This window comes from Heterodontus francisci, chromosome 27 (genome assembly GCF_036365525.1).
Source record: "Heterodontus francisci isolate sHetFra1 chromosome 27, sHetFra1.hap1, whole genome shotgun sequence".
In the NCBI taxonomy this organism is placed as follows: domain Eukaryota; kingdom Metazoa; phylum Chordata; class Chondrichthyes; order Heterodontiformes; family Heterodontidae; genus Heterodontus; species Heterodontus francisci.
The window spans coordinates 67,462,196-67,484,679 of record NC_090397.1 but is presented as its reverse complement, the minus strand read 5'-3'; the positions used below and the strand labels follow the sequence as shown (position 1 = coordinate 67,484,679).

The 22,484-nt window shown below is 44.0% G+C and overlaps 1 protein-coding gene across 5 annotated transcripts in view; it reads right to left on the bottom strand.

The window, feature by feature from the left end:
* Positions 1-22,484, bottom strand: part of prkcq (protein kinase C, theta) — a 207,429-nt gene that overhangs the window by 55,351 nt on the left and 129,594 nt on the right. For all 5 annotated transcript variants that reach the window (XM_068059524.1, XM_068059525.1, XM_068059526.1 and 2 more), the window contains exons 4-9: positions 19,647-19,707; positions 12,873-13,035; positions 11,012-11,043; positions 10,830-10,915; positions 8,057-8,186; positions 6,411-6,520 (exon numbers count right to left, since the gene is read on the bottom strand). In XM_068059524.1, coding sequence (XP_067915625.1) covers positions 6,411-6,520; positions 8,057-8,186; positions 10,830-10,915; positions 11,012-11,043; positions 12,873-13,035; positions 19,647-19,707 — 582 coding nt within the window. The remainder of the gene's footprint in view (positions 1-6,410; positions 6,521-8,056; positions 8,187-10,829; positions 10,916-11,011; positions 11,044-12,872; positions 13,036-19,646; positions 19,708-22,484) is intronic.

Genomic DNA, 22,484 nt, shown 5'->3' with positions numbered 1-22,484 from the left:
CTACGTTGTGCAGTTTTAACAGTTTAAAGTTCAGTAGTGCCCCGAGATATTCTTGGATCTTGGCGTCAACCTGCATCTACTGGCCTTAGCCAAGTACCCCATCTCCCTATGGGGACAGCATGTAGAAGGTGGCAATAGCTGGGTAGTTCTTCATTGACCGGCACGGACACAATGAGATAAACGCCCTCCTTCTGTGTCGTAAATTTTCTGTGATTTCCATGTACACTCCCTGTCACGCAAATAGAAACTCTGCTTATGTGGATTCCTCAGTTGTTTAACTCAGAGACTCCATTGTGATGGATTTCAATAGAAACATAGGAACTGGACGAACAGCCCCCTTGAGCCTGTTCTGCCATTGAATGAGATCATGGTTGATCTGTGACCTAAAACTCCATATACCTGCCTTTGCCCCATATCTCACAAAAAAAATGAATTTCAGTTTTAAAATTAGCAATTGACCTGGCATCAATTGCCATTTGTGGAAGAGTATTCCAAACTTTTTAACCACCATCTGCATGCAGAAGTGTTTCTTAATTTCACTCAGCAAGATCTGGGTCTAATCTTTCGACTAGTCCTAGACTCCCTAATCTACTGTATCTGTTCCCCTTCATATTTTGAAAACTTTGATCAAATCACCCCTGAACTTTCTAAATTCCATGAAATAAAACCCCAGTTAGTGTAATCTCTCGTTATAATTTAATTCTTGAAGTCCAGGTATCATGCTAGTAAATCTACATTGCACTCTCTCCAAACACAATATATTCTTCTGGAGGTGTAGTGTCCAGAACTGCTCGCACAAGTCCAATGGTCAGCTATAATAAAAACAAGAAATGCTGGAATCACTCAGCAGGTCTGGCAGCATCTGTGGAAAGAGAAGCACAGTTAACGTTTTGGGTCAGTGACCCTTCTTCGGAACTGACAAATATTAGAAAAGTCACAGATTATAAACAAGTGAGGTGGGGGTGGGGCAAGTGATAACAAAGGAGAAGGTGCAGATTGGACCAGGCCACATAGCTGACCCAAAGGTCATGGAGCAAAGGCAAACAAATATGTTAACGGTGTGCTAAAAGACAAAGCATTAGTACAGATTAGGTGTAAATACACTGAATATTGAACAGCAGCAAGTGCAAACCTGAAAAAAAACAGTGGGTAAGCAAACTGAATAAACTAAGATGAAATGAAATAATTGCAAAAAAAAGATTGTAAAAAATGTAAAAAAGAATGTAAAAGCAAGGGAGAAAAAATAACTAAAAATGAAAGTAAAATGGGGGGCTGTCATGCTCTGAAATTAAGGAACTCAATGTTCAGTCCGGCAGGCTGTAGTGTGCCCAATCGGTAGATGAGCTGCTGTTCCTCGAGCTTGCGTTGATGTTCACTGGAACACTGCAGCAATCCCAGGACAGAAATGTGAGCATGAGAGCAGGGGGGAGTGTTGAAATGGCAAGCAACCGGAAGCTCAGGGTCCTGCTTGCGGACTGAGCGGAGATGTTCCGCAAAGCAGTCATCCAGTCTGCGCTTGGTCTCCCCAATGTAGAGGAGACCACACTGTGAGCAGCGAATACAGTATACTACATTGAAAGAAGTACAAGTAAATCGCTGCTTCACCTGAAAGGAGTGTTTGGGGCCTGGGATAGTGAGGAGAGAGGAGGTAAATGGGCAGGTATTACACCTCCTGCGATTGCAGGGAAACGTGCCCTGGGACGGGGATGAGGTGGTGGGGGTAATGGAGGAGTGGACCAGGGTGTCGTGGAGGGAACGATCCCTTCGGAATGCTGACAGGGGAAGGGAGGGGAAGATGCGACTGGTAGTGGCATCACGCTGGAGGTGGCGAAAATGGCGGAGGATGCTCCTTTGGATATGGAGGCTGGTGGGATGAAAAGTGAGGACAAGGGGAACCCTGTCACGGTTCTGGGAGGGAGGGGAAGGGGTGAGGGTAGAGGTGCGGGTAATGGGTCGGACACGGTTGAGGGCCCTGTCAACCACAGTGGGGGGAAATCCTCGGTTGAGGAAAAAGGAGGTCATATCAGAAGCACCGTCATGGAAGGTAGCATCATCAGAGCAGATGCGTCGGAGACGGAGAAACTGGGAGAATGGAATGGAGTCCTTACAGAGGTAGGGTGTGAAGAAGTGTAGTCGAGGTAGCTGTGGGAGTCGGTGAGCTTATAATGGATATTGGTAGACAACCTATCCCCAGAGATGGAGACAGAGAAGTCGAGGAAGGGAAGGGAAGTGTCAGAGATTGACCATGTAAAGGTGAGAGAAGGGTGGAAATTGGAAGCAAAGTTGATAAAGTTTTCTAGTTCGGGGCGGGAGCAGGAAACGGCACCGATCCAGTCATCAATGTACCGGAAAAAGAGTTGGGGGAGGGGGCCTGAGTAGGACAGGAACAAAGAATGCTCGACATATCCCACAAAAAGACAGGCATAACTATGGGTGAAACTGCAGTTGGAATCCACGTGGAACCCAATTCCTTCAAGTAAAGGGTGTCGCTATGGGTACCCGCATGGGTCCTAGTTATGCCTGTCTTTTTGTGGGATATGTCGAGCATTCTTTGTTCCAGTCCTACTCAGGCCCCCTCCCCCAACTCTTTTTCCAGTACATTGATGACTGTATCGGTGCCGTTTCCTGCTCCCGCCCCGAACTAGAAAACTTTATCAACTTTGCTTCCAATTTCCACCCTTCTCTCACCTTTACATGGTCAATCTCTGACACTTCCCTTCCTCGACTTCTCTGTCTCCATCTCTGGGGATAGGTTGTCTACCAACATCCATTATAAGCTCACCGACTCCCACAGCTACCTCGACTACACTTCTTCACACCCTACCTCCTGTAAGGACTCCATTCCATTCTCCCAGTTTCTCCGTCTCCGACGCATCTGCTCTGATGATGCTACCTTCCATGACGGTGCTTCTGATATGACCTCCATTTTCCTCAACCGAGGATTTCCCCCCACTGTGGTTGACAGGGCCCTCAACCGTGTCCGACCCATTCCCCGCTCCTCTACCCTCACCCCTTCCCCTCCCTCCCGGAACCGTGACAGGGTTCCCCTTGTCCTCACTTTTCACCCCACCAGCCTCCATATCCAAAGGATCATCCTCCGCCATTTTCGCCACCTCCAGCGTGATGCCACTACCAGTCGCATCTTCCCCTCCCTTCCCCTGTCAGCATTCCGAAGGGATCGTTCCCTCCGCGACACCCTGGTCCACTCCTCCATTACCCCCACCACCTCGTCCCCGTCCCAGGGCACCTTCCCTTGCAATCGCAGGAGGTGTAATACCTGCCCATTTACCTCCTCTCTCCTCACTATCCCAGGCCCCAAACACTCCTTTCAGGTGAAGCAGCGATTTACTTGTACTTCTTTCAATGTAGTATACTGTATTCGCTGCTCACAGTGTGGTCTCCTCTACATTGGGGAGACCAAGCGCAGACTGGGTGACTGCTTTGCGGAACATCTCCGCTCAGTCCGCAAGCAGGACCCTGAGCTTCCGGTTGCTTGCCATTTCAACACTCCCCCCTGCTCTCATGCTCACATCTCTGGCATGGGATTGCTGCAGTGTTCCAGTGAACATCAACGCAAGCTCGAGGAACAGCATCTCATCTACCGATTAGGCATACTACAGCCTGCCGGACTGAACATTGAGTTCCTTAATTTCAGAGCATGACAGCCCCCCATTTTACTTTCATTTTTAGTTATTTTTTCTTCCTTGTTTTTACATTCTTTTTTACATTTTTTACAATTTTTTTTTGCATTTATTTCATTTCATCTTAGTTTGTTCAGTTTGCTTACCCACTGTTTTTTTTCAGGTTTGCACTTGCTGCTGTTCAATATTCAGTGTATTTACACCTAATCTGTACTAATGCTTTGTCTTTCAACACACCATTAACATATTGTTTGCCTTTGCTCCATGACCTTTGGGTCAGCTATGTGGCCTGGTCCAATCTACACCTCCTTTGTTATCTCTTGCCCCACCCCCACCTCACTTGCTTATAATCTGTGACTTTTCTAATATTTGTCAGTTCCGAAGAAGGGTCACTGACCCGAAACGTTAACTCTGCTTCTCTTTCCACAGATGCTGCCAGACCTGCTGAGTGGTTCCAGCATTTCTTGTTTTTATTTCAGATTTCCAGCATCCGCAGTATTCTGCTTTTATTCCAATGGTCAGCTGGTCACCAAAGCATTAATCATAAATTCTCCAGTTATCCTAAAATCTGTATGGGTTTCAGGTAGATAAGATAATTGCAAAAATGAAAGCATGCCCACAAGAAGAGGAAAGTGAGTGACTTCAGGCTTTTGAACAAACTTGAGTTTTAATGTTCAAAAATTACTACGTTTGCAGCTGCATATTATTTTTGGTTTGCTATCAACTGTGAATATTATTATTACAAATACTTGGAACAGAATCAACTGCTAATTATTTCCTATTAAGCTTCCAATGATGACAGCACAATAGTTAATTCTCTGGTATCAATGACGTGAAGCACACTGGCTCTGAGCATTCACACAGCTATCAACAAAACAATTCCATGAATTACCATGTGTATTATGAATAATAACAGATATTCTACAGTGATTACGAACCATTAGCTAACCTCAGGTTGCACACGATGATTAAACACACGAGCGTCTGTATTGTCATTGAATTGTTGTTGGAAGTCGTTTTATTGTAATCACTCCCTGGTAACACCGCACTCAGTTTACATTCATTTTGAAATATGCCAAGGGTCTAACCCAGTCCTTTGCCTGAGATAAAGGGCAGGATATTGGGTTTTGGGTCGGGATCGCAACATGGGATCTAGTGGGGCGGTGGGGGTGGTGGTTCCTGACACCGCACAGTCACATGGCAGTGATTTTTCCTAAATTAACCGATTAGTGGCTGGAGTGGGAGAGGGGTGCTTGCCATCTAATTAAGGACGGTAGGCTGGCTGTCAAAGCTGGAGGGTCAATAGAAAGCCCATCAGCTCGGAAGGATCTGCAGACTGCCATTTCAGATAAGAGATAGAGATAGAGAGAGAGAGGGAGCCTCCATCTTGAGGTGTCCTCCCAGCAACTTTTAAAACTTTTAAATTAAAAAATGACCACAGTAGCTGGGCCACTATCATGGAGGGGGAATCCCTTCACAGCATGGCCTATAGCTGCAGTTGGGGCCAGTTAGGTAGGGAAGGCCTCGAACCTTGCCTGGTGTGCTGGCCCTGCAGTTGGTTGCCGGGAGGCTGTCTCCAGGCAACTGCCCTGTTCCTGACGCCACGAGGGGCCCACAGGCTGACTGGAAAATTCCAGTCGGCCTCTGATAATTGGCCTGTCACCTTACTTTCATTGGCTACCCCCAGCTTATAGACAGGTAGCCCTTCTGCCCTGATCTCACCTCTAGGAAATTGGCCTGGAGGCGGGGTTGGTGCCGGCAAACCTGTGTGCCGGCTGGCGGAGCAAATTTTCACTGCCGCCTGCCTCCGTATATGGGGGCAAAAATTCTGCCCCAAGACCAGTTGGAAAGATTCACAGAGTAAATGGTCAGCATATTCTTAATACAACTCCACTTTAAGCACGGACAGGTTCAAACCCCACTCCAGAGACTTGAGCGCAAATATCTCGGCTGACTCTCCAGTGCAGTACTGAGGGAGTACTGCACTGTTGTTGGTGACATCTTTCAGATGAAACGTTACACCGAGGCCGCATCTGCTGTCTCAGGTCGGCGCAAAAGATCCATGGCACTATTTTGAAGAAGAGCAGGGGAGTTCTCCCCAGTACCCTGAACAATATTTAGCACTCAATCATTGCCACAAAAGCAGATGATCGGGTGATTATCACATTGCTGTTTGTGGGAGCTTGCTGTGCGCAAATTGGCTGCCATGTTTCCTACATTACAACAGTGACTTCATTTCGAAAGTACTTCATTGGTTGTAAAGTGCTTTGGGACGTCCTTTGATTGTGAAATGTGCTATAGATATGTCAGCTGTTTCTTTCTAATCTATCTGCAAATTGCGATTTGCAGACCTTGAACACTCAGTGGACACTTTTAGGAGAAGTCAAAATAAAATTATAAAAGCAAGTACATGTGAAAGAACCATGTTTACATGCAAGCACAGTACAACCTGTGCAGGACTTTTGGACCATAAGGTCCGTTTTATGAACCAGCATAAAAAAGATATTGGATTCATGTGAACTAAACTCTTATCTTCTATACTAAGTTATTTACACTATCTTCATTCTGCTGATATAGGAAGAACTGTTGTTTTGTACTTAAGTGTGACCAGTCACCTAATGGAACAATAAGAAATAGCACTAATCATATTACTCAGTTGGGAGCTATTTTACATGTGCTGACCTTTTATTTCATTCCGTTTACTGTGACACAAGACTTCCCAAGGGTGACTCAGAATGATAACGCATCAAACACCAATAGGTTCCATACCTGTTGTTCACTCTCTATTTGTGCCAAGGCTTCAGCCATCATCTTCTGATTAACGCCACATAGATTCGCTACTTTGTTCTGACATTTGTGATGAACATTCATTGCGCATTCTGTAAGGTACGCAAGGAAACACAGGGCATTACTGATCAGGCGTTATCCTGTACACAGTTATATTCGTCACTTAAGGACAGATTATGTGATATTCTGCTGCTTTCCATAAACAGACCATGCAGTGTTTGGGAGTTAGAAAGATATTAATTGTTAGATTCTCATTATCCAAAATGTAACACAGACAAGACAGAATTTTAATTTACAAGATCCACGATTATCTTTGCCGTGAGCAGAGTCACCATAATTCATTATTCATCCAATTAGCAAAGTGAGGGGATGAGGAATTTTGGAGTCGTTTTAGTTCCATTCATCTGGGATTTTTCCATATTGGCAAATCTGATTAGCATTGGTTTCGATTGACGGCCCTTCAATGATCTTGAGCTTGCTTTATGCATTACGAGATACATTAGAGACAATTACACACCCCGAGGGGTGATTTTAATCTACCTACTGCCCTGCTCAAATTGAAAAATTCAGCAAGTAGGAAGAAAAAAATTGCAAAAAAAAAAAATCCGTCAACTCCTTTTTCAAGCAGGCCTCAAAGTGTGCGACCAACACTTTAGGTCAAAACAGGTGGGAACCTAATTTCAATATTTAAAATCGAGCGGCAGGATTTTCCCCATGGGCTTCAGGACCCTGACATCAGGAGTTAAATGGGGGTCAGCAGCTTGCACTGTGTGGACAGGAGTCACTGGACTGATTTCAAATTGGCCAATTAATGGCCAGTGGGCGGGTTTGCCGTCCTATTAAGGACAGCGAGTGGGTTCTCGAGCTGGAGGACCTATATAGGAGGCCCTCCAGCACTGAAGATGCAGCAGGCTGTCTTTTCAGGTATGAGAGAGAGGGCACCTGAAGATGAAGGCAGCCTCTCATTTTTCTAACTTAAAAATAAAAAATAAATACCTTTAGCAGCTGGGCCACCAAGTGGAGGGGAGGGCAGTCTGCAGCTGCAGCTGAAGCCAGGCAGACATGGAGGACCTCAACAACTTGCTGGAGCGCAGGCCCCAACTGCCCTAACCCCAATCCCGGTCTGCAGCCAGGAGGCCACCTCTCAGCAGCTACACGGTTTCCTGATACTTCTGGCGACAAAGAGGCTGAGTGGAAAATTCCAATTGGCCCCTGATACTAGGTCTTAATTGGCCTTTAACAAGCTCATTTGGCTATCCAAATGCTTGTGGGCAGGTAGCCCTGCCGCTCACAGCTAACCACCCCCCCTCCTCCATTCTGCCTTCGGGAAAATAGCCCAGGAAACCGACATGTCAGCTGGCAGTATGAGTTGTCGTGCCCGCTGGCCTCCGTTCTCATCCCCATCAGGGGCTAAAAATCCTCCCCGAGGTCGTGGAATCCTGACCCGATAGTGAGCATGGCACATGCACTGCCGATGCCCATTGCTCCTGGATGGGGAGTGGCAAAAAGGTCCTTTAAAAGGTGCCTGCTAAAGGCCACTCTGGAAGGAGCAGAGGGAAATTTTTGAAATGCTTTCTTTTTTGGGCCATGTATGTTTACACCATTGTTTCTGTCAACTCCATATTTACCTTCACACTTTAAACCTTGCCTTGCCAGACCCCACAGCAGGGTCCCACAGTGCTCACAGAATGTCGGGCTCTTATAGTTGTAGACTTTAAATCTATGGGGCATATCTATTTTAAACCGTTCCTTGTGAAACTAAAGAGCAAAAGAGAATGCAGATGGTTAGTGGAAAGTTTAATGTACCCTCGAAAGAGAATAGTGAATGTGATTAAAATATATCCACATAACAAGGGACGGTACACAGATACTAACTGACATTGTGGGCAAAAATGGCAAAATATAGATGTGGGGTTCAACCACGGACTCAAGGTCTATGACGGCTGCTGTCAATATTGTATCGTCAAGTAGAAAGGCGTTAGGTTCGAGAGGCTGAGCTGACTCAAAACGGGTTGATTCCACATATTGAACTAAACTTTTCCTTGCCAAATGACACAACATGTTTTTTTAATTTTCCATTAGCATAAACAACAAGTTAATTGTCTCTTGCAAGATATTGCCAGCACCATTATAGATTGTTTTGTCAGAATTTCAAGAAAGGAGTAAAGTTAGTGTCCATTGTTGAGGGATGGAGAGGGCCTATGCCTTTCGAAGAACAGGTCCAGCAAATGGAGCCCAGACTGCAGAATAGACATTGGTCTGACAGTTGTACTGATTTTATATTAGTCGAGTTGGTGTTAGGGATTATAAGTGCCTCTGTTTTTGTGTAAAGAATGACTATATGGATGAGGCAGAGTATTATCCTGGGTGATTCATTAGTTGTGGAATTAAGGCCACTTTGTACAAATATTTAACTAACCTCCAGCAGTATTTGGACAATGGACAATTTTACAAAAGTGCCATCCTGGTGAGGAAGGTCTCCCACTGACAGTACATATCAGGAAATTGTGGGGCACTCCTCGTGTTTTTTTCGTCCATTAAAAATAGATTTTAAGTTGTGGCCAGTGCATCCTTATTTTCAGGTGTGTGTATGTTCAGAAAATTGGTCCTTTAATATCAGAGAAATACAAAGTACTGGAGCAATGCTGCTGAAGTGACCTCCAGTTAGTGGGATAGTGGGTATTGATTGGAAAGTAGCACTTTGTAAAACCTCACTTTATTAAAAAACATAGAATTTACAGCACAGAAACGAGCCATTCAGCCCAACCGGTCCATGTCTGTGGTTATGCTTCATGTTAGCCTCCTCCCATCCCTCTTCATCTAACCCTATCAGCATATCCTTCTATTTCTTTCTCCCTCATGTACTTATCGAATCTCCCCTTAAATGTTAAGTCACCTCAACTACTCCATATGATCACAAATTCCACATTCTAACCACTAAACACTTGTACAGCAAGGCAGCAATCAAAATGCCAACTTCATAGAATGGTAACAGTGCAGAAGAAGGCCATTTGACCTGTCAAGTCCCTGCTGGCTCACTGCAAGAACCATTTTTCTAGTCCCACTCCCCTGCTATTTCCCTGTAGCCCTGCAATTTTTTTCCTTTCAGGTAAAGGCCTGCTACCCGACGGGACCCGACGACATGTGTCCGGCATTCAGGCTCTGGTCTGGCTGGGTCGGATCACGCTCTATCACAGGTAAGCGGCTCCAATGTTAATTTAATTTTTGGACTAGAAAAGTGGTTTTGTTACAGTTATTTAAGCTTGTGCAGATCAGCAACAAAGTGAAAAATGGAAGGTAAGTTAACTGATGGTCGGGTTGGGTCAGGCGCGGGAAAAAATGGCAGGGCTCGGGCCGGGTCGGGCTCGGGTCGGATCTGGTTCTGTTGGGCTCGGGTCGGGGTTTTCTTTGCAGACCCGAGACGGCCTTTACTTTCAGGGGCTTATCCAATTCCCTTTTGAAGGCCTCGAATTGAATCTGCCTTCACCACACTCTCAGGCAGTGCCTTCCAGATCCTAACCACTCACTGTGTCAAAAAGTTTTTCCTCGTGTCGTTTTTCGTTCTTTTGCCAATTACCTTAAATCCGAAGAAGGGTCACTGACCCGAAACGTTAACTCTGCTTCTCTTTCCACAGATGCTGCCAGACCTGCTGAGTGAATCCAGCATTTCTTGTTTTTGTTTCAGATTTCCAGCATCCGCAGTATTTTGCTTTTACCTTAAATCTGTGTTCTCTGGTTCTCAACCCTTCTGTCAATGGGAACAGTTTCTCTCTATCTACTCTGTCCAGCCCCCTCATGATTTTGAACACCTCTATTAAATCTCCTCTTAGCCTTCTCTTCGCTAAGGAGAACAATCCAAACTTGAAACCTTTTCCCTACTGTAGCCTCTGTATAGACGATTTCCTTGTAGGCTTGTTAATTACTGTGCAGTCGCATAACTGGCAATTCTAATGAATACCACTCAAACATTCCAGAGGTTAGGATTATTTTCACAAATACCAGTGGTTGCAGGTCTGTAGTGAGAGATCCATCTACCGGACAATATATAATTGAGTGGAATAGTTTGAGAACTATGGAAATGGATCTCTAGCTATGTAACATGGTAAATGTATGAATTATTTATATATCATTGCAGGGTCAGTTGTGTACTTAGACAGATATTTAATTGGGCATTGATAGGGGAGATGTTATAAATGCTGAAGTGACCACAGCACACATTTACTGTTGAAGGTGTTAATATGTTCTCACTGATGTGGCTTTTTGGATAATCCCTGGTTAAGGCTACTTTGATTTAAACTCGCCTACCAACACTAGGCACATTCTCTCTCCATGTGCCTCACAGTTCTAATGTGTACAGCATGTGTACAAAGACTCTTTATGCTCTGGGGCTGTGGTACGTACAATGGTTTCCCTGCTGTTCACCGCTGATCCTGTACACTTAGCTATTATTTTATCGATGCACTTCTTATGAATCGCAGCATTGCACTCTGGAAGGTAAACAGAAGAAAGCATTAATGTGTTCAAAGCAAGCAAGCAAGGCCAAAACTTTAATGAGAATTATTTGGAAATGGAAAACAACCTACGTCTGCATTGGTAGCCTTGCTTATTCAATCCCCTGAAAGAAACAAAATGAGCAGAATTTAACCATCCGTTTTTTGTTGTCGATTATTTGCATGTCTGAAACACAGAGAGAAAACCGTCGCCAAGCACAAACCAGTGAGAAATCCACACAGGTAGAGTTTTTGTCTGGTGTGGGATTCACACTTACTTTTCAATGGGACAACGTCACTTACCCACGTTTACAGGGTCGAGGCACAGGCTGACAAGAACAAAGTCTTAGCGATTCCCAAATATGTGGCAGGGGTACTGCTCGAGCTTATCTAGGTAAAACAGAGTGGCTTACCAGCTCAAAGCTTCAGTGACCTTTCTGCTATTTTTACAGCTTCTGTTCAATACCATACTGAAAATATTATTGCTCTTTCAGGTGTCAGGTGCTTCTCACTCATGAACGAACAGTTAGGAGTGCATCATCACTTAGTGTAAGACCTTATATGATGACCATACTATATAAAGACCATTGTCTCATACTAACCAATGATCCTTTACACTAACCAATTCTGTAACTCACCGTACTCATTAGGCTGAGATATGTTGGTAGATTTTCTAAGTCCTCATCCATTATGAGGTTTCTGCCCCACAGTGAACATGATTTGGAAGATAACACGCATGCTGCCCCCTGATTTTCCAATCCATGAGCACAGCAATCAGAGTTCAGAGGGGGTCATATCTGTCTGGTGTGCTAATGCCCACTCAGTCCCACCAGCGAGAGGCCCAAACCAGCTTGGTGGTCGGGCTTCATCAGCAATGCAGCTGATGAGCCATAAGTGCCAACTGGGGAGAGCAGAATAGTTCTTGATGCCGAGCCAGATGACAGTCTGGTTCGGGATGGGGGGGGGGGGGGGCGTGATCCTGGGGAGCGGTCATGCAGCGACCTGCAGCGGGCCAGAGCATTTTCATCGGGGCCAGGAGGACACAAAAGAAAAAAAAATCTGGCCTGTTTTTGGAGTGGCCTGCAGCAGCCCCTTTAAGGACCACTGGTTATGCTACTCCGGACCAGGGACCAATGGCAAGGCGCATACAACACTTCATTTAGATTGCCTTGGGATCCTACACTGTGCATAGAACACTGAGTTAATCATTGACAAGAGGCTTCCTCGACACCCATTTGTAGGCCAACTTGAAATTTGAGTTGGGTGGGCCTCAGACGTCCAAGGGACGGGGCTTCTTTTTTAAAAAAAAGATCTGCCTCCTGTTCCATTTCCCAGTGTAAATGGGGCAGTAGGCATATGAAAAATCAACATCCAGAGAATCCACTCTATGATATCTGTTAATATAGGTGATGGACACCATGTGTAGCAAAGTAGTGCATACATTTTACAAAAATACTTTGATGACTTGGTTAGAAATACCAAACAGAGGAACAGATTGGGGAATTCTTATCCCATGATGTATATGCAGATAATGTAAAGCTCCCAGAGAACTTATAAAGGCAACATTCCCATTGAGAGATTTAGATGCCAGATTCTTCACCTGAACAATCCTGTGAGGTTACTGTCTTAAATCCACCAAGAAATATCAGATACTGTTGGTAGTATATACATGGCAATGCGTTTTGCCTAAATCGCCTTTCTTACTAATTGGGTGCCAGATTAACATTGAGATTTGCTGCTGCTTTGCGACAGGGGGTCCAAAGGAATAGCTAGAGCTAAAATTACACTGTATGATACAAGCGTCCAAACTTGTTACTGCTTTGAAATGAAATTCCTGTGAAATATTGAATAAAAGATGAAGAATCTATATCATCTTACCATTAATCTTATTTTTTTAAACAGTGAATTACAGGATAAAAGATCAATATGATAGAGATAAGATAAATGAAAGTACCAAACAAATTCATGGCAGACAGAACAAAATGTGGGCTGAGGGAAGAATGTTGCGATAAACTCATGGCACTTGACATTGTGAACTTTGGCCTGCTTGATGGCTCCTCTTCGCTGGTGCAGTGCAAACAAACCTTCTGATTCACCTTCTGCAGTTCCTTTGTTTTCTGGTGGGAGGAAAGGTTGATGTCAGTCATTGTATGTAGCTGCAGAAATCACACCTTCACCTATCTGAACTGGCTGAAAGAACAGTGGCCTACTTTCTTTCAGTGGTAAAAACACAAACCAATGGTTTGGACACTTGGCACAAGATACCCACTCATTTAAAGTGTAAAACAACAATTTTAAAATCTACAAAAATAGTAACATCTGCATTCCTTCTCCAGTACCAATTTTAAAATAAGCCCTTTCTCATTTGCTTGGCCAGCTGGGAGTCTGATACATTGGGAACCAATTTCCATGCTTAAGAATATCTAAACTAAACCATTTAGGATTTCACGCAAGATGATTTTCCGTTTGTGCCTGCTCTCCCTTTAGAGAGGCACCTCACTTAGAGTTTCAGAAAGTCAAGGAGCAGGTCAGCAAGAGCTAAGATTTTTGGACCTTGAAGTAGGCATTGCGTTGTTGCTTAAATTTAACAGGCCAAAACTATGCAACTTACCAGCACAGAGAATTGGTAAGTTTGCCAGCGTGTATCTAGCTAGGGCCATGCTATTTAGAATTATGGAATAGTATAGCACAGAAGGAGACCATTCAGTCCATCAATTCTGTGCTGATTCTTTCAAAGAGCAATCCAGTTGGTCCAACCTCCCTCCCCCCCCTCACTCCCTTTCATCATGTCCCTGCAATTTTTTTTTTCGCATTCAGGTATTTATTTAATTCCCTTTTGGAAGCTACTATTGAATCCACCATCCTATCAGGCAGTGCATTCCAAATCCTAACACTCTTTGGGTAAAAAGAGATTTTACTCATGTCAAATCTGGTTCTTCTGTCAATCACCTTCAATCTGCCATTAGAGTACTGGCACACCAATAACAAACATACCTCATCTATGGGGCAACATTAATTGTCCCACAATAAACACAGACAAAACACTTGTGGGATACATGCCACTCTGACTAAATGCCACACGATTTATTGGTTCTAATTTGTTGGACACTTGATCGAAGGTCTTTTTTAAACTCTGTTTTGTTATTCCCTGACACTACAAGCCACAATTTATTTTTGTAAATCACCATAGTTTTTCTTTCTTCATGTTAGGATCTTGCGCAAAAATCCCAAAATGACCGAATGTAGTCCTGTGCAGATATAGATCCAATGTGGTAGAGTTGTTATAGTAACCAAAAGCTTAAAATTACTTGAAAACCTAAGGCAGCTTTCAGGGTATCATTCTGAAATTAAAATAAAAATGAAAGGCAGCCAGAATATTTTGTGACATTACGAAAAGGGAGAAAACGGTTTCTTTATTGCAATGAATAGCTTCTTCCATTTGATGCACAGGTCTGGTAACTACCATTCATATCCTTTTGCTCTGTAGTAACAATAGTGTAGGTTGCACCCCCACCCCTGATATTGGGCTAGGGGCCCTCAATGGAGTCGGCTAAGATGGTCTGTGGGTTGGATGTGGAAGTGGTAACTGTGTATTGGGGGTGGGGGAACTGCAGCAATCGTTTCCTTTAATGTGACTCCACATTCAGGGAACTTACCTTTCTGTTTGAGCCTAGCATGCGATCTGAAGGCTGGCAGCGGCTGCCTGAGGACAAACCCATCATGGAGAGGGAGGCCTCAAACAAGCCGTAGGTCCCTTATTTGCATAAACAAAGGGACTACTGCTTTTTTAAGGCCTGGGCAAAGAACACATATTTTTTCTTATGCAAATATGGCGAGTGGCACACTTCTGATCAGAAATAAGCTGTTTACTTTTAGCCCTATTGGGGCCTTAGTAGTCTGAGCAGCGCCTGAAAAACTAATTTCAAGGCCGGAGACGTTCATACAGATACAAACACAAACTGTATAACAGGCACGCACAGGGGAGAAATACAGGATACGAGCGGAGGGAGAGGGCACATTTGTAGAAACATGGATACATGAATAACAATTAATGTACCAAACCCCTGTAGAAGAACGTCTGAGCGCTTTACAAGGTGGCGTGCAGAATGCCTAAGTAAGAGCGGCAGAAATTAAGGGGTCGGCATGGTTAAAGATACAGTTTTTAAGAGGTTCTGAAAGAGGGGAGAGATAGCAAGGAAAACAGTGAGAAAGACTGGGAGACAGACAGATAGAGAGACAATGAGAGAAAGTGTGAAAGCCAAGAGTGAGGCAGAGAAAAAAACTAAACAGTGGTAGACAAGCGGAGAGACAGATATCAATCTAGAAAGCTATAAAAAAAGATTAAAAGCATCAAAAAAGCTGAAACAGGGCTCAACAAAACCAGTTGCTCAGAAACAGCCTGGCGTATGGATCAATGTCTGAAAGCATGGCGCCCAATAGGAGACATGAATGATTTGAGATGCAATGAAAAGTTCATATAAAAACAGTTTATAAAAGAACTCAGCAAAAAGCCTTGCCAGGCGGTAGTGTGAAAATAACTTGGCAACCACTAGTGACACACTCGTAGGTAAGCTTTCACAGTTGGGTATTTTGGGGCATTCCATTGCAGAACTGAATCTCTCTGAAAAAGCCCCTCTGTGTAGATAGAAGACTCCTTTCAATGAATTTCATAGATCATGATGTCTCTTTCTATCAGCTGATTACTTGCGTGCTCTGCCAATTTTACACACAACTGGAGCCAGATTATTAATGGAATTACCATTCATTCTGGTGACTCATATTAGTCTCAAATTATATGGGTATGGTTCGGCCACGAGTGACATAAAATGTATTTTTTTTGCCCATGTGTGGTAGTTTTCTTCTCACTCACTGGAAGGAATACAGTTGTGGTTGAAGAAACTAACACCTTCATCATTACTTCTTGAAAGTCAGCTGAATTCCTCAGCCCTCAGCATTAAACTCATTATCAGCATTACAAAAAGGCGCGTGATTTGATGTAACAATGGCGACTTGCTGCGTTATTCATCTCACTTGACCTAAATTACTGTTTGCTTGTAAGCTGTGATTTACCAGTCTGGTAGGCTGATTGCTGTGTGAATGCAATGTGTTGCTAGGATAGAGTTGGGAGTCATTCTTTGCTTGGGTTTAGTTTCTTGGGAGATTTTTACTTTTCATGGTTCTTTTTGGGATTGAGAGTAATTGACACCTGTGCAATAGCTCCCAGTCTACTTAGCTAAGAGCAGCTCTGTACTCCTGATGGTGGACCCATGGAAATATAGTTCCATGAATCCACCATTGTAAGGCTGCCTTCTCCTGCAATGTGAATGCAGAGGAAGCAGGTCCTGCTCTAGGCCTCTATTATACAGAGGATCTCAAAGTGCTTCAAACGGACATCACCTGCCATCAAATGTTAAAGGATGAGAGCAGAGCATCAACCAAAAACTAAAAATGGGGCCTCAGTATTCCTGGGTTCGGTAAAGCACACAATGTACGTGGGATAAAGCTTCCTCAGTTACAGCTTTAGGCCGATTTTCATCCCTTCCAACAGCTGGGAGCAGGGTGGAAATGCAATTAAAATGACAGTGCAGCACTTTCTGTCCCATTTCCACTGTTACCCAGGTCGCTACCATTTTGGGTGGGGTCCTTGAAATAGGTGACCCATGCGTCCGCCTGAAACAAATAGGTACCTTATTGGCCCATGCAACTCAGAGTTTCTATGATGTTACTAGGACACCAATGCAATTTTAAAGACCCAATGGCTGGAGCATGTGCTGTGCTAGCTCTGTCCATTAATACTTGACATTGAGCAACCTAACCAGTGGTCCTTAAAGGAACCACTCTAGGCTGCTGTAACGAAAAGTATAGATGCATTTAAGGGGAGGCTAGATGAGCATATGAGCGAGAAGGGAATAGAGAGTTATATTGATAGAGTTAGATGAGGAAGGATGTGAGGAATAAAAAAAGCAAATGCTGGAAATACTCAGCAGGCCAGGCAGCATCTGTGGGGAGAGAAACAGAGTTAACGTTTTGGGTCTGTGACCTTTCATTAGAATGGTCACAGGCTGGGAGGAGGCTCGAGTGGAGGATAAATGCCAGCATGAACTGGTTGGGCCGAGTGGCTTGTTTCTGTGCTGTACCTTCTACATAAGTCTATGCAAAGGTTGCCAAAGGGGCAGTTAAGCAAACTGTGCTCCACAGTGGAGGATTTTCCCACTCCTTCCAATCAGTGAGCTGCTCCAAAAAGCATGAGCAGACGAAAGGCTAACGAGGCCCAAACACAAATTAATTCAGACTTCTGGCCCTCTCCACTGGGCTGGCTCCAACTGCCTCCCATCCCATGGGAATGTCACATGAAAACGGACCCCACAAAATTAAGTTTATACCTCTTTCTTCGGAACTGGTTTAGGGAAAACCATGCATTAGGGGAAAAATATGATTCCTGGTCAAAGTAAATTCTTCAAGTGTCACACTGCTAATTAACACAAAAATATACCAAAGAAAATTGGTCATGTGGCTATCCAATGCACGTTAGAATTTAGGTTCTTGTTTCTGCTTCCCTCTTGTTTGGGATTGAATCCGAGACCTTCCTGTCTGTAAGATTCTATTTTATTCCTATTGTAGGGTGTTTCAGAACAATGGGATATTATCTTAAAATTGGAACTAAGCTGGTGAAAATTGAATACAGATCTTCACGCAAATGGTTGCGTGAAAGAGGAATGCACAGTTTCAGAAGTTTCTTTAATTATTCGTTCATGGGATGCGAGTGTCACTGGCAAGGCCAGTATTTATTGCCCATCCCTTATTGCCCTGGAGAAGATGGTGGTGAGCCGCCTTCTTGAACCGTTGCAGACCATGTGGTGTGGGTACAACCACAGTCCTGCTAGGGAGTTCCAGGATTTGAACCCAGTGACAGTGAAGGAACGGCGATATAGTTCCAAGTCAGGATGGTGTGTGGCTTGGAGGGGAACTTGCAGGTGGTGTTCCCATGCTTGGTCCTTCTAGTTGGTAGAGGTTGCAGGTTTTTATATGTTCATAGATGCATGAATGATTGGGGTGTTTAAGAGAGAAAATTTGTTTATACTGCACCAGTTTTACAGACGTAAAATGTATGCCTAAGCATCCAATATAGCAGGTCTGTGTGCGCACACATTCCATGATGGAAGCTTAGGAGAGGCTGCAATAAAGGGGTCCAGAGTCCATGCCTAAAACAGGTGTTATACTCTTTGGATACACAGACAGAGGGCTTAACACTTGTTTGAAACCCCCTTCTGGAGGTTGGGCTGCCTTGAATGTAGCTAGCACTGGGCCTGCTGCTTTCAGCCTAACCACGTCTAAATGCGGCCTAACCTCAAAGTTGCCACTGGAGGCAGTTTTATTTTACCCCTCCTGTGTAGGATCTATCAGCAAGGCAGTTCGCTCAATTTTGCCCTTGGGGGATGGGTGAGCTGCCTCTGGGACATCCAATTGACATCTACAACTCGCTGACAGTCTGCTGCTGAGACCCAAGGCCCAATCGGTTGAGTCTTAGGCCTCCATCTTCAGGCTTCTTTCAGGCCTGAAAACAGGCCGAGACAAATTTCCACCCTAGATGCCTATTGGGGAAGTAAACGTTTCAAAGGAAAATGAAGGTAAGAAACTGGGATCAGATGAGTTAGAGGCGCCTTGGCTAACAGAATGTGCTAAATGGCTGACCTACGTTCCTACATGTAGACAGTCCTGCAAAATAGGCTGTTTCAAAATACTTCAGTTGTATTTTACGATGATGGGCACCTTAAAATAAAATTGCTCTGGGGGTGTTTTCTGTTATATAAAGGGAAATGACTCATTATAACATGATAATGCAGTGCACTGATATCCCAATGCACCCTGCCAGAGTACAGGAAGTGGATTCACTTTCATGATGTCTCATGTATCTAATTCAGGATCTGAGCCACTAAACGGAGATGCCAAATGGAAAAGAGTCGACCTCCTCACAGGGAGGGATGTTAGCCAGTTCCCCAGCCTACTTGCATGATTTTTGGGTAGCTCTTAGTTTACACAGAAGAGTTGGCAATCAATCCATTTTGAGAGCATAACCTGTTTTTCTGAACAATTGCTGCATATTTGAATATATCTCACTCGCCTTATTGTTACACTGAGTTTAGTGGCACACTTGGCATCAAACAGGATGAACGAAGGCTCCATGACAACCCAAAGGAGCAGAAACCAGTCTCTGAATCTCCATTAAATTTCGTTAAATCTTGTACTTTCAGCTCCTGCCGCTGACTCATCCCATCGGTTGGAATGTACCCAAGGGCTGTGTGGAGGTCCAAAGCTAGCCCATTTATTAATGTAGTTATGGCATGGAGGGAATGTTGGTGAGTTGGGAAACCAAAATAAATAATAAAAAGGGAGAAAGAACAAAGAATAAAGAACAAAGAAAATTACAGCACAGGAACAGGCCCTTCGGCCCTCCAAGCCTGCGCCGATCCAGATCCTCTACCTAAACATGTCGCCTATTAAGGAATTAAGTGATCCTTCAAATGAATCAAAATGGAATTTCAAGGTCAGAACATACAGGAGGAAGATTATCCCAGAGCTGAATGCCATTGTGTTTTGACCTGATAATGAAATCAGCAATAATAATATTTAGAGTGAAAATAATAATCTCCTGTTGTTTCAGGACATGATCTTAAATGTTACTGCTGCCCTCAAATAATTATCACGAATGATGTGATCAGTCACTTACCACTTTGTTCAAGAAAGTACTTCACGTTCATTAGCATTCGGCCTTGGGGCTTTAAATCTAGCTGTTTTTAAAGAGAAATAGAAGAATGAACAGAAGGAAAAGAAAAGACGATTAAAGGACTAAAATATTACGAGATTTTCACATACTTCTGCGGATTTTAGAATGTCAGAGAGTTGTGTGTGGGAGAAGGGAAAGAGAGAACAAAGATGCATTCTTAGCTGTTCAAGCACCTAAATGTCCTTTAACTGTCTTCCCAGCAAACATTTATTCTGATTAGACGGCAAAGGAGTAGTTGTTATTTCATGATTTAAAGGAACTTGTTTCTCAGGTACTGTCACCGGTAAGTCGGCTTATTAACAGGTCTGTGCCAGTTATGAAACAATAATGTAAAACTGTTAAAAAGCTCTGCAGCAACAAAGTTTGAAAAGACTGCAATGCCAACGTGCACACTGCATTAGAATACATTCCACTGCAGCAGATAATGAGAATACACATAATGAACTTTTACAATGAAATAGATATTGTGCATATTCCTTCCCAGTTTTAACTTCCAGGTATTAATTTCAGAAATCAGTAAACGAACAAGGAGGAAGTGCCAGCAACACTCCCACCACACACACACACACACATACACACACACACACACACACACACACACACACACACACACACACACACACACACACACACACACACACACACACACACACACACACACACACACACACACACACACACACACACACACACACACACACACACTAGTTTTGGAACTGAAAAAATGAGTTTATCCATTGCCTTGAGTCCATCATTCAACCTTTAGCCTCAGCTTCTCTTTACAGCTTTCTCCACAGTTCCCACCTACTTGTAAGCCAGAGGTGTTGATGGATTCCAACACAGGCATGGTGGCCCGAATGGCCTCTTTCTGTGCTGCGTGATTCGATATGGATGAGTCCTGGATTCCTACAAATTCCAAGCTCAAGCTACACAACCTTTAGCTGTTGGCAGGGGTTTCGGCCAATTTGCATCTCACAGTTTCTTTTTAATCTTTAGCTTTATCCGCTGTTCCTCCTTATATGCTGAGCATCACGGAAGACGCAATCCGTGGCCTGGGTTTCTCCATGACCTTAGCCAACGCACTGTCATGAGGGTGCATCCAATGGGTTTAAATCAGGTTTCTCTTTTCTCCCATTTGCCTCGAGATGGATTTTTCATGAGCGTGTTACTGCTCCGTCTAGCAAGAATCAAACCAACTCATTTCAGCTGTGCCCGACTGACAGGCAGATCCGGGATTGAAAATCCCCTTGCAGCTGCTGAGGAAGCAAAGACTGCTCCGCCTGTGCCACCAAAACACCTCAGTCAAGCTGCATTTCGGAATTATTCGGCATTTCCCAGAGATCCTGCTGAATTTAATTGTGGAACCTGATTTTAATTTTTCCACTCCCAGCTGCAGTCAGCAAGGTTCAGAGGCAGTAGGCAGACACGGAGTGGAGTGGAGGTGAGTCTGCGCGCTATGAGGCAGGGGAGTTGGATATTGAGGGCCCGATTACGGACGTGAGGGCAGGGTTGTTGGCCAAACAAAGGGGTCAAATTGCAGAGTAGTTTACGGGGTAGCTTGGGGGAGGGGGTCGCGGTGGGGGAAAGCACTCCTTCTCCTTCTGCTCCTCAAAGGGTATGTTAGCATGCTGGTTATGTTATTGGACTACAGTAGTAATCCAGAGGCCTGGACTAATGATCTGAAGACTTGAGTTCAAATCCCACCACGGCAGCTGGGGAATTTAACATCAATTACTTGAAAAAGGGTGGACTAAACGAAAAACTAGTAGCAGCAATGATGGCCATGAAACTACTGGATTGTCACAAAAACCCATCTGCTTCACTAATGTCCTTTGGGGAAGGAAATCTGACATCCTTACCTGGTCTGTCCTATATGTGACTCTGGACCGACAGTAGTGTGGTTGACCCTTAACTGCCCTCTGAAATGGCCACTAAGCCCCTCAGTTATATTCAAGAAGGAGGTTCACTGCCACCTTGTCAAGGGTATTTTGGGATGGGCAATGAATGCTGGCCTTGCCGATGATGCCAGCATCCCATGAATGAATTTTTAAAAAAGCAGTGCCTTAAATGTGAAACAGAAGCTAAATTTGAGGCAAATAGGCTCTTTAATATATTTTAAGGCCTGCATCCGGAGAGCTGCTTGGTCTCCCACACCAACCCCCACTCCCAAACAAAAGAGGAAGTGGAACTGTTGGAAGCAGGTTTCTGATTATTTTTATATTTAATGCCCCCTCTCCCCCCACGCCCCCTCCCCACCCCGAGACTCCACCTCCCCTGTCATCCTGGGGGTTGAAATTAACGCCATAGAGTCTCTTCCAAATTACTCAAGTTCCTGCTGTCATGATTACAATCTTCATTCCTCCCACTGAACATATTTGCTTTCTGTGACACAAATCTACCATCTGCTAAGAACATTGAGACTGAAAAAGATAAAGTAATCTAACCATTAATAGGGTTTCTTTGTGGTAGTTACCTAAGTTTTACTGATTTCCACACACAATTCCACTATACTCTGATTACATTAAACTACAGTAATAACAGGACTGAATTCCTGAATTAACAGAATATTTTTAGGATTCTAGTTTATTCAATCCAAGTATTTAAAAATTCTCCTCCTAGTTTCAAATCCCTATGTGTCCTCGCCCCTCCCGATCTCTATATCTTCCTCCAGCCCCACAACCCTCCGAGATTCTGATAATAATCAGAATGCATTAAGCATTCGATGAGAACTTTGTTGATGGTAATTTCTATTCTTCCACGACTGCACCCCTCTGCTCTCAG